General features: G+C 38.2%; 3 protein-coding genes across 3 annotated transcripts; 2 read left to right on the top strand and 1 right to left on the bottom strand.

Annotated features, from left to right (window-relative positions):
- The first annotated feature begins 11 nt into the window (after positions 1-11).
- Positions 12-1,799, top strand: mRpL42 (mitochondrial ribosomal protein L42). The gene is made up of 3 exons (XM_022800541.2): positions 12-125; positions 893-1,116; positions 1,416-1,799. Exons 1-3 carry the CDS (start codon positions 92-94, stop codon positions 1,578-1,580), a joined length of 423 nt encoding a protein of 140 aa, XP_022656276.1. The 5' UTR covers positions 12-91; the 3' UTR covers positions 1,581-1,799.
- A 1,048-nt stretch (positions 1,800-2,847) lies between these two features.
- Positions 2,848-3,624, bottom strand: LOC147756743 (cytochrome c oxidase subunit 6A1, mitochondrial-like). Its single transcript, XM_086984151.1, has one exon. It carries the CDS (start codon positions 3,514-3,516, stop codon positions 3,205-3,207), a length of 312 nt encoding a protein of 103 aa, XP_086840277.1. The 5' UTR covers positions 3,517-3,624; the 3' UTR covers positions 2,848-3,204.
- A 3,051-nt stretch (positions 3,625-6,675) lies between these two features.
- On the top strand, positions 6,676-10,204 carry beta'COP (coatomer subunit beta'). Its single transcript, XM_022797843.2, has one exon. It carries the CDS (start codon positions 6,825-6,827, stop codon positions 9,816-9,818), a length of 2,994 nt encoding a protein of 997 aa, XP_022653578.1. The 5' UTR covers positions 6,676-6,824; the 3' UTR covers positions 9,819-10,204.
- Positions 10,205-16,839: the final 6,635 nt, after the last annotated feature.

Genomic DNA, 16,839 nt, shown 5'->3' with positions numbered 1-16,839 from the left:
CTCCGCCACATTTGCAGTCGAATTGTTCGAGGTATGCGATTGCTCCATCTCTATGGTCGTGCGCGCTCTGTGAGGAATTAAATATTTCCAAATGTTTCGTCTATCGACTATCGCACAGAGGTTTAGTGAGTGAATTACGCGCTTAAAGAGTAGTTAAAAAAAAAGTAGAGAGAATGTATGCATTTCTAGGCAACGTGTGCTCAATCTCCTACTTAATCAGTGGATAATTGTAAAAAAGAACAATGTCTAGACTAGTTTAATTATAGCGTTCTCATAAAGTGCTTAACAGATTGTTTAATTATATGCTAAATCTTGTACCGTCACAGTTTAGGTATAGCTAAGTCCTACTATAACTGCTAATCGCAATCAGATATATTGCATGCGTCTTATCAACAAAGTGTAAATTGAAACACAAATGCATCATTCAGCGAAGTATCTGCCTAATAATAAATGCATTTAAGTGTGTATCTCCATTCGACTGAACTAGAAGCAGCGGATTATAAACATTTGACGATAGAATCTGGAGCACTATCTAACACATTTCAATTAGGCTTTAACGAAAAACGTAGGAACTATCAGGGAGATGTGGTGTCTTTGTTGCTAAATAAGATAACTTTGTCCAAAAAATGTATTAGAATTTAATTACAGTTTTACCAATTGAAATTGTTTTTTTTTTTCGCTTATACACGGTGCCTTTTGGAATAGCGCCTATTTCATGAAAAACGAATTTTAAAGAAATATTTTTTGAACAAACTTTTTTTAACGAAGTTTTTTTATGTTTACGATACGTTGTAGACGGGCAAGGCTTGCACCTTTACCCACATTGCACAAGTCCTTCTAATGGTTCTTTATTCTTAGCAAGCGTCGTTTCTTCTTGCGTCCATATAAGTAGCTTTGACACCATCCGGATGGCGAGCGACGAAAGACAATCTCAAATTTAGCTCTTCTTCGATAAACCCTACGAAAAATAGTGAGGATACGTTGACTCGAGACCTCGTAGTTCCTGCGGCAAATTGCCGGCTTTTTGTGGCTTGGCACCCAGAAAGGGATGTCCCATTCGAACACACCAGACCATTAGAAGCCACTGAGGAGGAAATCCGTGAGGCAGCCAAAGAGGTACATGATTTTGGTGTCTGCGTATTCCCTTTCATCGTCATTACTTATGAACTAACGCGAGTTTAATAGGGTATTTGACGGAATACTCTGCTAAGTGTAATATATATAATTCACCCTATGCGGCCTCGAAAAGCGTCGTGTTCTTTACGTGAACCGCCGTTCAACAAAAATTAGTATTGCTTGTGTCGATTCAACCATATTGTGTTGTACAACATAGCAGGGTTGAATCTATCTTATTATTCTATATTTATATAGAATATATATACAATGTCTTATGACAAGTGTGACTTTTGTTTCAGGCTTCAACCGCTTTGAAGCTTCCTACTCGTCCGTTGTTCTTCCGAAATATTCGAAACGAGGTAGAGTACCTCAGGAAAATAACGTACACGAATAAACATCGATGGTACGCCCAACCCCGTGATAAGAAAACATATCGGCGAAAGCACGACCGCGATGGCCTATAAAATTCATTAATTCGAAACTAGTATTCGCGTACAGGTACATGTTTTGAGGAGTGGCAATAAATACTTTTATTTTATAAAAAAAAAGTGATTGTTGCTGGTGTATACTTTTATTTTAAGAAGGCATATTTTGTAACTTAGGAAGCAATTGGTACCATCGAAACATAGTTAACTTACAATATGGTGATTAACTTAAAATAAATCCACCCTATGACATTATAATATCTGGTTTTGTTGCCGTCGACAACAGCTGAATGTTATAGTTTCTATTTGTATGCACCTAAGGGAATCATATAATGTGGCAGATTGCGGTCTCTCTAGCGCATAATTCACTAATAAATCCCGGATATTGCTTTTTTCTTTAACTTCCGGAGCTACGTAATTTGAAAACCAGCTGGAAATTTTCTGTACCACTGCATATTCTTTTTTCGGAAGGAAAAAACAATGTTCTCAAAACCTTGACAAAATGGGTCCAGTGATGGAATAATAGACTTATGATGAGAATGGTACAGAGTATTATTATATTTCTAGGCGCTTTCGGATTGATTGACAGATTGACGTCTGTTTGATTAACGAAGCCGAAATATATAAGCTACTCGATTGAAAATTATATAGCTTACTCGTAAGCCACTGGCGCGCCCATCTAGGGTGAACATATTCACATTTATGTATGACAATTTTAATGAAAAATTAATTGACGAAAACAAATCTAAAGAAATTTAGCATTCACTGTATAATGTGTAAAAAATATCGATATCGCTAACAAAATAAAAAAGAGAAGCTACCGAACTTGCGATGCCTGCTAATTGATAAAAAGCACAGATTTTACATTTAGAATTTTTGAAATAATAGTTTGAAATAATTACAGATTTTATATTTCGAGTATAAAAAGTTTTAAATCCCTTGAAAATTTCAAGCAAAATGAATATAAATTGCACCATTTTTTTATTGTCTGCTACAGCGACCCTAATTGTTAGTTCTGTGCCCGGACATTTTTGGAAATGCTAAACTCGATAGCGTTACAGAAATTAAAGCACCTGATAAAATCAGTATAAAATAAAACTCTAGGTAATATCTTCCTGGAGAATTTGCTATGGTTTTTAAATTATAAGGGTAGAATTACAATGCAAAATTCCATAATTTGATGAAATAGTAAATAGCTTTTGCATAATTCCACAACCTTATTTTTAGTTAAAGGAATCAATGTGTGGAAAAAGCTAAAAAAAGAACCTAGCTATACCTAAACGCTGTGAACGTATTACACGGTCAGTTTACGATTTTTTGTTAGGACTTTTTATTAATTACATACTAAGTGACACACTACCTCGTAACTTTTATTATAATAGCTCACACTTATTCAGTTTCCTTTCCTAATTTTAATAAATCGGTTGTATTGCCTTAAAAGTCGATTTTAATGGTTACTTGTTTTGAATGGGCCTTCACTGCTAAATTTCCACAACTAGGTCGTTGCATTCTCGATCAGTTCAGAAAATCAATCCCAAAAACGAGCAAGTATTTATTGATCCAAAGCACCGAGATGGTAGACGACACCCCGATCTCCCGAGTTTCTTTCTTTCTTAGCAAGCTTTCTCTTTGATCGCTTTTTCGTCCATACTACAGGCCGACTTTACTGTTCATCTTCATAACCGGTAGGCAAAGCGTTGACTTTCGGATTGTGGAAAAGCGTGCGTTGTCCATCTCCCCATGGATATTTCTTCGTTTGGATTTTCAGATAGTCGTACTTCACAAACGTAGGACGCTGGAAGTGCTCGTGATGCTCTTTCTCGGCAATGTAGGAGTTTATCGTACATATTATCATGGCTGGCAAGCAGACAAAGAGTGAGAGATTCCTCCAAAGTTTTTCCGAAGCCGCGTAATCTTGTGCACCTTTGGCTTCACTGGCAAATCGCCGCACAGCGATAGTAAGCACACGCTGCATTTTGCTTTGTGTTACCTGGCTGTACACACTGGAAATCACACTGCAACTATCCTACAAAACGACCTTCGCAAACTGTTTATGACGATGAAAAGACGGTCAGCTTACTCTGTACCTTCCACGCATCGGTAAATCGACGGAACGTGCAAAGTGTATGGGGTTCGCGACTGCTTGCGAGAATCTCAAAGACATTATAAATATTTTATTGCACTGTTCGTAAATAATATAGTCTATATTAATGGCTCAATATGAAACGCTACCTTGTGGTTTATATATAACGACGCTTGTACATAGAGAGGCTACAGCTCCGAGCTTTTGTATTTCGTTCCTTCCGTCGGTTAAGGTGGATTATGGTCTGATGTTTTTGTCTTAACGTTTGCGTTGTATATGCATTAGGGTGAAATCAGTAGAGCGACAGTAAGGTTATAATTGCCCCAGCGGTCATGTAGTGGTAACGTGGCTGGCTACTAACCAAGGAGGCGCAATGGTGGTCAAGGTTCAAATAGTCTTAAAAAGTTTGGTTCCCCGCTAGAAATTCAAGCAATAGAAAAGGCGATGATTATAGTAATTTCTTCTTTGATTTGGTCCACCCAGATTGCCAGCCATATGAATTAATGCTTAACGACACTATCGCATATAAAACTCGAAGCATATGCGTTTTTAGGTTAGCCGTATCGAGCTACCTACCCTGACAGATCCTTGAAGGAACTATGAATTTAAAATTCACCCTCAGAAGATGTTTCGATAAGCTTCGGTTGCGCCTGTCGACTCATAAAAAAGTTTCATAACTTAAACCGTGTCTTGATCCCAATCTTAAAGAGCGATCCGTAGGGAGTGATTCAGCTTGTGTGATTAGAACTGGAATTAAATTCGACAGCGCTTAGCAAAATAGGGTTACTTTAGGAGTGCATCCTCAGACGTATCAGTTTGATGGAGTGATGTAGAATGGTTCGAGAGCAGCATGTTAAAAAAGATCGATAGCAGTTCTTGCTCATCAAAATCAATATAGGTCTTTATATATATATATACATATATGAAGACCTATATTGATTTTTAGACAGATTGCCTATCAAAGAATTCAGAGATGCGCTAAGACAGAAGTGAACTGCTTGGGATGGCGAAAATTCTGGCTGAAACATGTTGATAATTAAGATAGCCGTTAACTAAATGTAATTTTAGCAATCTTAGATGAATCAGTATTAATACATTTCATTAAAGTAGTGATTTGCAGTTCAATGGCATGAAACCTACTTGAGACCTTATCGATTTATAATTCGCAAATAGTTTCCAGGACACCAAAAAGAAAAGATAATTTTTGTGATCAAGGTACCACCGGCGACGGCCCTAACTTTGCGTCTCTTTTGCACATTACATTATTACTTACTTATGTATTATATTCAAACATGTCCCTGAAAGATATTACAACTCAAGACTATTATTACCTGTATGTGACGGAAAATATTATACCGATTTGATTTCGAAAACTCTCCGAAAACTCTGTTTTTCTTTTATTTTTAGAGGCATTTCATTCATAGGGTACTTTTCGTTCAATGTAACATAAGTTCTATGAATTAGAGAAGCATCTACTGAAACATATTTTTTTATTTACATAGATTTATTTACATTTATGTGTTACTCTAACCATTGCATAACGCTGGGCTTTGCCGCTGCTAAACTGTATTTTTGGGTGCGATTACAAAACTGTGTTTATGAGCTCTTTGAGCATGTGTATCAATGAAAGATCGATACAACGGGCTAGCCACTTGTTAGAATAGAGCTATCGGGATACCAACGCGTATTTTTTTCTAAATGTATGTAATAACTGTAGGTAAACTGTATTTAGCGAAGCAGCTACCTGCCACACTCGCTCCAGGAGTACTAGACTTATTTCTTCGCTTAATGAGCTCGATTTTCTCCAAACTGCTGCTATGCTTAATAGCATTATATATTCCCACTTATCGGACGAATGTTTTACACTCACGTAAAATGTTGTCTTTGCACATCTTTTAATTTCCAGTTAATTTTTGGACAAATCGATGAGCGCGCTACGAAATTTAATCGCTTATTATCTATTTCTAAAAATAAATAATAAATCATTATTATAGAATTATTCGCTATTTCGTAGTTATTAAAATATTAATCAGGAAACTCCAAAACTGTAACAACAAAACCACGTATGATACGAAAACGCAGTGGTTCGATTTTAATCAAGAAAAAACACTCAGGCGTTCTTTCTTACGGAGAAAGGGTGAATACAGATCATTCCACGCAACTAAAGGCGTCCGCCTACTACAAATTAATTATGGCTGAAAGTACCAGCTTTGTAATTTGTTTATATTTCGAGATCTGATCATAACGGTAAAGCAAGAATGGACACCATATGAGCATTATGCAATTGAGTATTGTCAATTTATATACTATAGTATCCTCGGAAATTCGCTGCCTGATGTTCATTCATTCACCCACACATAAGTTGGATTATAAGAAGGCAAATAAATCCTGTTTGAATTCAATTCACAGTCACGCGTATTCCTTTAGAGTACAGTTTTATAATAGATATTCAATTGGTATATAATGTCAGCTTGAGTTGTTTTATAGTTGCTTATAGTGCAAACTAGTGAGTGATGGTACGCTTGGGTATTTTTTGTGTTGATGAAACACATACAGTTATCATTGTTGGTAGCCGGAGGTTTTGCTCTAACTTCAGTGTCGATCAGAAACACTATTAGCTACTACAAAATTCTTAATGAACCGAACTTAGCGACGCTGAGGAAGCAAACCAGTAAATATTTCAAATAAGAGGATTTATACAATATCGCTGCCGTATAACGCGCGCCTAAATGTGCACCTGTAGACAATGAAAATACAGACTTATTTAAATCAGTCCATGTGCTAAATTGACGGGACGACAGCATTGATCCGAGAGCGTGGCTCTTGATAATCATCTCGACGGTATTGTAAATGCCTTTATTCTATATGAAACGTAGTCGGAAACAATCGACACAGGTATCAACGATACTTTCTATATAATGTAGGACAGTCGCACTACACTTTACTTCACAAATAAAGGAATGTACAATAAAATAGAGCACAGCTCGAAGGTTTTGTGCCTCCTTCGTTCCGCCAATTAAGAGGGAGTTCGGTCTGATCAGATAAATGTTTATGTCTTACGTGTTGGAGGCCCAATGATCAAACTGACGTGTGTGTACCCGCTACGAGTAGTGCCGGGGTAACGTAGTTAAAAGGCGGGGATTGGAAATATAATTTTCCTTGGTTGTATGAAGTGTGTGTGCATTGCGTAAAGTGCGAGGATGCCGCTGAAACTTGATGTGAAGCGTAAGCTACTGGCTCGGTCAGATCGAGTCAAATGCGTTGATTTGCATCCAACCGAGCCATGGATGCTCTGTTCTTTATACAACGGCAACATCCACGTATGGAATCATGAGAGCCAACAAATGGTTAAAACGTTTGAGGTGTGCGATGTTCCTGTACGAGCTGCTCGATTTGTTCCACGGAAGAACTGGATCGTGTCCGGCTCAGACGATATGCTTGTTCGCGTGTTCAATTACAACACCCTAGAGCGGGTGCACCAGTTTGAAGCTCATAGTGACTACATCCGCTCCATAGCCGTTCACCCCACTCAGCCGTTCATTCTGACATCATCAGATGATATGCTTATAAAACTCTGGAATTGGGACCGGCAGTGGGCATGCCAGCAGGTGTTCGAGGGCCACACGCATTACGTTATGCAGGTGGTGTTTAACCCTAAAGATAACAATACGTTTGCGTCTGCGTCGCTTGATTTTACTGTCAAAGTATGGCAACTGGGCTCAGCGACGCCTAACTTCACATTGGACGGACACTCAAAAGGAGTTAACTGTGTAGACTATTATCACGGCGGCGAAAAGCCATACATTATCTCTGGAGCAGATGACCGTCAGGTAAAGATTTGGGATTACCAGAACAAAGCCTGCGTTCAAACGCTTGATGGGCACGCACAGAATATTAGCGCAGTGTGCTTCCACCCGGAGTTGCCCGTTATCCTTACAGGCTCTGAAGATGGTACTGTCAGGATTTGGCATGCCAACACGTATCGCCTTGAGAACACGCTCAATTATGGACTCGAACGTGTGTGGACAATTCAAGCTTTAGCCGGCTCAAACAACATGGCGTTGGGTTATGATGAAGGATCGATCCTCATCAAGTTGGGTCGTGAAGAACCAGCCATGTCGATGGATGCGTCTGGGAAAATTATTTGGGCCAAACATTCTGAAGTACAGCAGGCCAACTTGAAGGCGATGGGCGACACAGAGGTGAAAGACGGAGAACGGTTACCCTTGCAGATCAAGGACATGGGTAGTTGCGAAATCTACCCACAAACGATCTCACACAATCCGAACGGTCGTTTCGTAGTTGTTTGTGGTGATGGTGAGTACATCATCTATACCTCTATGGCCCTCCGGAGCAAGTCATTCGGCTCGGCGCAAGAGTTCGTTTGGGCTCAAGATTCATCTGAGTACGCTGTACGAGAGAATGCCTCAACAGTAAAAATCTTCAAAAATTTCAAAGAAAAGAAGACCTTCAAGCCCCAATACGGCGCTGATGGAATATTCGGCGGTTTCTTGCTCGCCGTAAAGTCGTCATCGGGACTCGCGCTCTTTGACTGGGAAACCCTTGACCTTATTCGTCGAATCGATATTCAACCGAGGGCTGTTCACTGGAGCGATAACGGCAACATGGTAGCGATCTGTACCGAAGAATCGTTTTTTGTACTGAAGTACAATGCCGAAGCTGTGGCTAATGCCAATCCAGAAGCAATAACAGAGGAGGGTGTCGAAGACGCTTTTGACGTGCTAAGCGAAGTAAATGAATGCGTTAAAACAGGTGTATGGGTGGGCGACTGCTTCATCTACACGAACAGTGTAAATCGGCTTAACTATTATGTTGGCGGCGAGATCGTCACAATTGCACACCTCGATCGGATTATGTACGTACTTGGCTATTTGCCGAAGGAAAGTCGGCTGTACCTTGGCGATAAAGAGCTCAATGTGGTGTCTTATTCGCTGCTTGTTTCAGTTCTAGAATATCAGACGGCTGTAATGCGCAGAGACTTCGACACCGCAGATAGGGTACTTCCGATAATCCCCAAAGAGCAACGTACTCGGGTGGCCCATTTCCTTGAGAAACAGGGCTTTAAGAAACAGGCATTGGCTGTCTCCGTCGACCCTGAGCACAGGTTTGAGTTGGCTTTGCAGCTCGGCGATTTAAAGACAGCTTTGCAGTTGGCCCAAGAGAATGCTACCGAACAACGCTGGAAGCAATTGGCAGAACTAGCACTGGTTCAAAGCCAGTTCGGGTTAGCTCAGCGATGTCTTCACCAGGCGCAGGACTTCCCTGGAATGTTGCTACTTGCTACGTCGGCCGGTGACGCTAATACGGTGCAGCAACTAGCCAAAAACGCGGTACCAGCTGGCAAATACAATGTTGCTTTTTTGTCGTATTTCCTATTAGGCGAAATTGAGAAAGCTCTAGCAATCCTTGAAGAGACGGGTCGGCTTCCGGAGGCTGCCTTTTTTGCGAAATGCTACGCCCCCTCGCATACGGCGCGCATCGTTGGAAAATGGAAGGACTTTCTTGGACAAACTAATGAGAAAGCAGCTCAGGCTCTAGCTGATCCTGTGGGATATGAGAATCTATTCCCAGATTTCCAGGAGAGCTTACAAGCGGAACAGTTCCTTAAGAAGGAGATGACCAAACGACGCCAGGCGCCTGCAAGGATCTATCCTCAGGTAAGGCCCAATCATGAACGGAACCTGATCGAGGAGGTGGCTGTTTCTGGAGAACACTTTGATATTCCCGACTTCAAGTCACCCGCTTCTCGAAAGCTTATCGCCGAGGAACACGTAATCAAACAGAGTCGGGAACATGAACGATTCGCTCAGCCACTCGTCGAAAAAGCCTTGCATCCGTATGCATCCGAATCGAAACAGCATATCGAAAAAAACAATCCAAGTACACAGTCTCGCCCCGATCAAATACAAGTTTCGGCGCACGACTCTTTAACCGTGTTACCCCAAGGGGTGTCAATCGTTCTGTCCGATACACAAACCCCAGAAGCCAGTCGACAAGCTGAACCAGGCGCCGCACCTGCAACGGCTTTTCAGCAACAAGGTCAGTCACCGTCAAAAAGTGAACCGAACGAGGTTGACTTGCTTGAAGCAGAGATCGATATGGAAATGGAGAAATTGGCCTTTGACGACGCCGAAGAAGATCTAGAACTCGACGAAAACGAAGACTTAATGTGAATCTGAGTTTATCCGGTTGAAAGGATCAGACTCAACATCAAAACTAGAAGTGACTGTGACAACCAATATTAGTATATTTAGATTTGCTTATATACGTGTGTTGCTGCATGAGTTAGGTAGGAATGTATGCTCATGAAGAAAGATTGGGGTGTGCTTAAGGGAAGTGGTCCCTTGCACTAAACGTAACATTGGACACATGAATATATGTTTGTCGCATTGCTTCGATTAAGAAAGTCATTTTCAAAATGGTTTTCATGATGTAGGAAAATCGCCAGTATTTTCGGCTGCAATGACGACGTAGGGTTAAACAACGGTAAAATTAAATAAGCATCGTATAGTATATATTCTCATTCTTATAAAGAATAAATGTTATAATTTATATATTGCACGTATGGAATTCATTGTCGTAGAAGAACATATTGACGGTATATTATGGGAAACCAGCTGCTCCGGCTTTACAAATAAGCTCACTCAGCAATAATCACTGCTGTGGAATAATTTTTCTACAGTTGTCATTAACGCTGTTTAAAGTATTATATGTACTGTGACTAAATTATTTTAAAGAAAACGTTGTATTTATGAAATAATATATTTTTTTGTATTATCTTGAAACTAATGTATACCAGCGATATGTACTTCGCTCACAATTTTTTACCGATTCTCTGAAATGGTCGTATGTAATTCATGGTTTACTCCTTGAAAATTTCTGCGACACCACAAATGACAAGTCCATTGTAATACTCGGTTTTAGATATGAATCTAACCTTAACAAAAATATTTTCTCTTTCTAATAACAACACATCTGAATGTTTCTTGTATCGAGGCAAAGTTTTTATTTCTTAAGCAATCATGTATTTTTATGTTACAGGTGTGCTTCGCTTTACTTGTTTTGTTTTTCACTTTCCCACTTTTACTTGTTTCTAAATCGTATCCTTTAACTGCTTCATTTTCCATTTTCACGATAAGTTATACCTGCTTTCTTTGCTTTCTACTATACAAATCCACAAATTTACCTGGAAATTTTGCTCGCCTACTACGTTATGTAGCTATATTCGTTGACTTGACACAATCGCGTGCTTTAATTTTTATTATATTTTATTCCTTAATGATATATATAAAGTATTTTTGTATGGTTTCCTTTCTTTTCCTATCCAATAGTATTAAGTTTGGACTTATTCGTCAATTAATGGTTCGACATAGATTAAGCGTCGCATCTATTCCGCTATCTTTACCGCCGAGTTCACTGAGTTGCTTCTACACAATAAGATTACTATTTCAACTCGCCAAGACAAGACGTCAGTCGGACAACTTAACATACATTATCGTCTGTACCACAGTGTCATGCTGTAGTCGTGTGGTCAACACTGGTATTTTACGATGAACCCTATTATACTAATGGTCATAAGACCAATAGCAATATTTACGTGGACATCACATTACATGTATTGTAGGTGATAATGGCTTCCCGTTTAGTGTTTCATGCTTGCTTAGTGGAGAAGGGAGAAAAAATTACGTTTGCGTGTCTCTTCTCCTTGCAAACGATTTCTGATTCCAGCGTTTTTCCAAGCCCCACTTTATCTGCATTCCTTTATTCCGATAATAATAATAAAGCCTAGTCCACTAACATATGGCGGCGCTTCCCATCATGACAAGAAGAGCACAAGTAGATGTATATGTTACAGTAGCGTATAGTGCAATGCTTCTGTATGCTCTACTTATGCAATGCTGAAAACGCAACTAAAGGGGCAAGGTCTGAAATGGGCATGAAAAGTGACAAGGCGCGTTGAATGAATTCGAAACAGGATGTCTATGAAGGTCTGTAAACCTAGTCCAGATCTTGTATTCTCGTAAGTATGCATGCATTTCTTAAACTGGCGCTATGACAGCCAATGACTCAATGTGTGATGCAAGATACATATATATATGTATATAGTTATCGATTTAGACGCTTTCTGATTAATATAGGCTTTGTTGCAAGGCAATGGCTGGCACTATTTGAATATCATTTACTTTAGTCTCGCTAAAAGTTTAGACTCTTGTCCGATATGTCGGTTGACGCATGTATGCACGAATGCATTATTTCCTATTGTACAAAAGGATCTATAAATCTATGTATTTTTATATGTCCACTTTAGAAAAAGCTTAAAAAGTACTAGCGCAATCATTTTGTACAAACAAGAATACCCTATTCAAATCAGATTAAAGGTTTATCTTCCTATTTGGTTCGATAAAATTCTTAACCATATTCCAAAGCAAAAAAACCCAAACTTGGCTTTATTTCAGTATTACATTTTTCAAAAGTATACTAGAAATAGGTTGCTTAATTTCTTTAATGTTTCGTCAAAACTTGTTAATTATTTCTTCATAACTTTTAATTTCCTTTAGGCAGCAGCTAAATGTAAGGCTTTTTTAAAAACAATGTTTTTGCTCAAAAATAATTAAATCTTTTTAGACTAGAAACGAAACACGCAAACATTTTGCAACAAATACCCCATTTCCAGTTTCATAAAACTAACCAAGCTAATTGATTGATGTCTCACTCTATAAAAGATTTCTTTAAGTTATGCATAAACAAAGACTAACTACACTTGAACTAGGTTTTGATTCATAAACTCAAGCAATGCAAAAGGGCGACCGCGAGTGCCGGTCATTCATGTTCACCCAGTACTAAAGTCTATTTGCCAATGTAAACTTAATATGATCAGTGCATAGAAGCAGACACGGGCGCTGGCGAAAAACTGTGCCGTCAGCCTAAAATCAAATACCACACAGTTGTCTCACTTGTTTTTGGGCTAAACTCTACGGTTGATTAATAGAATCATCAACTGAGGAGGTTGAAATGGAAACTCACGATAAAATTAGAATCACTACAAGAAAGTTGATCAGATTAGCATAGATGAATGAGAAAGATAATTTGTTGCTGTTCGTGTGTACGGCACCCCTACATCAACACGTCTGAATTTTATTCTCTCACAGTCCATTTCTCGTTACTATAGGATGATGATAAGAACCATTGATATTGTTGTCATGCTAACTGCTTGATATTATTACCTGGATTCTATTGTTATCATTTCGCCGCACTCATTAGGAGTCCATGAATCATAATCAATTTGGCAGCGATACGCAATGAATCAACGCAGTCAGTTGATCAGCTAATAATTTTTTATACGAGTAAAGTTATGAAGCGTGCTAATCATTACATTATTATTATTAGTATCAGCATCATTATTATTAAATCATCATTATCATTTGTTGACATTCGTTGTATAAATTGATGTTAATGTTCTTTTTATTATATATATATATATATATGGCGACACATGAGCAATCTACACATACATCGTTCTTAGTACATAGAATACAATGCATTTGACAGCAGATGAAAATGTCATATTGTTTCAATATGCCACATTCATATACACGTGTATGCTACACACACACATATATATATTCTCAATTACTTCGTTTTATATCTTTCTTTCAGAAAATGTTTTTTGATACAAATTTACAATTCCGTTTGTTTATTGTATAATAGAAGTTGTAATATTTAAAGTATCAACGTAGTGGTCGCGACAGTGCAGCTTTTTTATCAGATTGGATAATAGTATATAACTGGTTATTAATGTTGGTGTTTGTATGTCTTCATAAAATATCTGAACTCGTTTGAGGTCCTCATTCATTGAGCGCGTTTGGTGTGTTTTTTTTTCTTTGAGGGTTTTTATTTATCGACAGTTCGCATTCTATCAAAGTACATCAAATACTAACCAGAGTATGCGAGACTGATTCAGCGGCCGTTGAGCGGTTCGGCAAGTAATACGAATTCAGTGGGATCAATGCAGATGATCAGGAACGGTGAATGATTGGAGCTCGAGAGGTTGGATTAATTGTCTCTATCGCAGTTCAATCGCAAACGGCAGATTTAATTTCATTTTGTATTTTTTTTTTGCTGCTAGGGGAGCGCATCCGGTTTGATACTACATTTATTTCTTTAATGTATCTTATACTGCAAAATGAAAAAAAAAACTTACGGTATAGCAAATCGTGTGTGAGCAATTTCTGCAGTATAGTGACATAACTAGAAAAACAAAATAGTCTCGCCGTCGTGGCCGCCTCAACAATCTTTGGCACGTATTGTCACCCAAAAATCTTTGTTTTCTTCTTCAAAGTAATAATATTATTATTATTACTATAGTCGACAATTAAAATGATCATTGCCATTTGCCATATTGTCCACTTTGGTTATTATTGAAATTGAATTATTATTATCGTTAGCACTATTATTATAATCATCACCAGAGTATATATATATGTACAATGGTCGTTAAGCGAAACACTGTGTTCACTTTGTTGAAATTTAGCTCATTCCGTCTTATTTTTACGAGGTTTTCGGATTTTCTTAGCGTCACCAAAGGCTATGCAAGGATTATGAATTATGCCAGTGTGTTAATTGGTTCCAACTCACCCACTGAAGCATTTTATGATTCAGAAAGACCACGACAGGACAAGTATAGACGGGTTTAATCACTGTGTTATGTTCTGCCGAATGTACAAAAAACTGCGCACCATTGTCACCTTTGTATTGACCACTGTAATTATTCATAAGCCTTCGTTTTTGCAAGTTTACCAATTTTCATGTTAAGGCTTGAATCACATTGCCATGGCAGCCAATACTCATTGCGATGTTATAGTACCGACAATGGCAGAGAAGTGAAAAAGTCAATTGCTACGATGATAATTACAATAATAATAATCGTCATTCAATAATAATTCGTCACCACGACTACGTAATCCACATTTACTATTCTTATTATCATTATTATTATTCTTATTTTTATCTATTAGGAAATTCAATTTTACAGTTTATGCACTACTTCCGACTACACCCCGTGAGGCATGACAATGTGTTTATTTATATATATTTGTGTCACGTGTTCATTATATATATATATAACGGTTTCGAGTCATGGTAAAACTGAAATTCTACTTGTGTTTCGCTTTAGTGATTAGGCCTCTTCGAAGTTTATTTTGTCTTCCATTTTTTGTCGACGAAATGCAATTTAATAACGTCTGGAACGGCTCTGCATAGCGGTTTTGTGTCCTAATAGGCTATAATACAGGAATAATGGGTTACTTTTTTTTACTTTGCGTTGGTTCCCTTTAGCGTTTTGTTGTAAACAATTATTTATTGGTTACGACCCTTTTCACGAGTTTGCCAACGCTGGGAAAAGCAATTCCTATTGCATTCGGACTCGACGACAGCGGCGACGTAAATAGTATTGAAACTGTACGCCGTCCTCGCCCTGTTCCGCATAAGGTAAAGCCTGACATCCATGATGTTGACCTCAGTGGCACTGGATTTGATTTAACCTTATAAAATTGCTTTCGTCGAAGCATATTAGAGCGACCGCCAGCCGATGATAAGTAGTAAGGAAACTCATTTTAAAACACTTTTCTATGCTCGAAATGACCCAATCACACAGAAGTCAACGAACCTTCTCGCTACACCGTTCTACCGTAAAGTCAAAAACCCTAGGTGTCGCTGAACGCCAGATGATACAACACACCGTCTACAATTAGTGCTGCAAATCTCTTACAGAAATTACCATCATCATCATATTATTATTATTATCATTATCATTATCAATTCGCACAGTTCATCATTTGATTTTTCATCAATCTTACTATTAGTATAATTATAATAATCATTATTTTAAGAACCATCGACGGCGATGTATAATATATGTTTTATATATGTAGACTTATCACTATTGCTATATACTATTATATATCGTTACTTGTCAGTATTATCCGATACTTAGTAATAATAATGATAATAAATACTGCCTTCGCCCATCCTAATTATAGTTGCTCTGAACCTGTCTTTTCCTCTTATTCCGTTATCACTCTATTCTAGCCATTGTTTGAGCCGGCGAGCTTCTGAGATCAAATGTCCCATTTCCACCTTCATCGTTTTTGCTGTTGTAGTAGTCAGGTCCTTAAACCTGTTTTCATATAACCATTATTCTGCCCTTTTTGTTTGCACAGTATCAGTAGATTACGTCTGCCCTTTTAACGCTGTTTGACTTGTTGTAACGTGCAGGAATGTTCTAGTTCAGGAATCGACATAGCCATTTTTTATAGTGTACATAAGCACACATACCACTCCCCCATCTTCATACACACGGACACACATCCACACTCGACTAAAATTCACACTACAACAACAAGATGTATATATTTCTATGACAAAGAGACACTCTTAGTTATGGTTGCTTGAATCTCGCATTTCGTAAGATTTCGAGCATCAGGATTTTGTTACACGAATAATGAGAATTCAATATGAAAAATAACGTAACAACTAGAGAGGTATACAAGTAGTAGGAAGTGCGTCGACGAGCGACTGCCTGCAGCGGACCTCTGCAGCCCTAAGCGAAAAGAAAGATTAGACCCTATTTGACCCTAGCGAAATACAATATACAAATCATTATTACTAAATATTTTTTCAGGACAAAAAGAAATATATGATCATATCGGTTTTACTACACAACTCACGTCAGTAAGTTTCTTTCTTTATACTCGACATACTATCCACGAATCTATGACTCGCGCATCCTCATCGTTGTTTTGAAGAACACCCAAGACAGGGTTGAAATAATAGAGCGTGTATGTATATGACTGGCGTGATGACATAGCTTTTGAAACGAAATATTTGTAGTAGAGAAGGTATAGCCTTGTTGTGCTCAGTGAATTACAAAGATTCGGGACATATCGATCGAGTTTTATCGAAATCTATGAAGTGGCCATAAAAAAGTTCTAGCAAAACATATATCTAGGCACGGTGCTGAAGTAAACTTTGTAACACAAACATTTATGTGTGTCATAATAACCTTTGGGTCATTCCTGAGAGCGCAAACGTGAATGGTATTAAAGAATACGAACAGAATATTTCAAACGGCTGTGATGAACCGTCAAGGCTTTTATGACATGGACGTTTTGCCATATTCTCATCATTATATATATA

This window comes from Varroa destructor, unplaced genomic scaffold, assembly GCF_002443255.2.
Source record: "Varroa destructor unplaced genomic scaffold, Vdes_3.0 BEIS01000003.1, whole genome shotgun sequence".
In the NCBI taxonomy this organism is placed as follows: Eukaryota; Metazoa; Arthropoda; class Arachnida; order Mesostigmata; family Varroidae; genus Varroa; species Varroa destructor.
The sequence above is the reverse complement of the archived record's forward strand: the minus strand, read 5'-3'. Positions and strand labels throughout refer to the sequence as shown.

Bases quoted from the DNA above. Each gene is read 5' to 3' on its own strand.
- mRpL42 (XM_022800541.2), top strand. From the start codon at position 92: ATGTTTCGTCTATCGACTATCGCACAGAGGTTTA. The intron at 126-892 runs GTGAGTGAATTA...CCATATAAGTAG, and splicing joins GACTATCGCACAGAGGTTTA to CTTTGACACCATCCGGATGG. The intron at 1,117-1,415 runs GTACATGATTTT...CTTTTGTTTCAG, and splicing joins TCCGTGAGGCAGCCAAAGAG to GCTTCAACCGCTTTGAAGCT.
- LOC147756743 (XM_086984151.1), bottom strand. From the start codon at position 3,516: ATGCAGCGTGTGCTTACTATCGCTGTGCGGCGATTTGCCAGTGAAGCC.
- beta'COP (XM_022797843.2), top strand. From the start codon at position 6,825: ATGCCGCTGAAACTTGATGTGAAGCGTAAGCTACTGGCTCGGTCAGAT.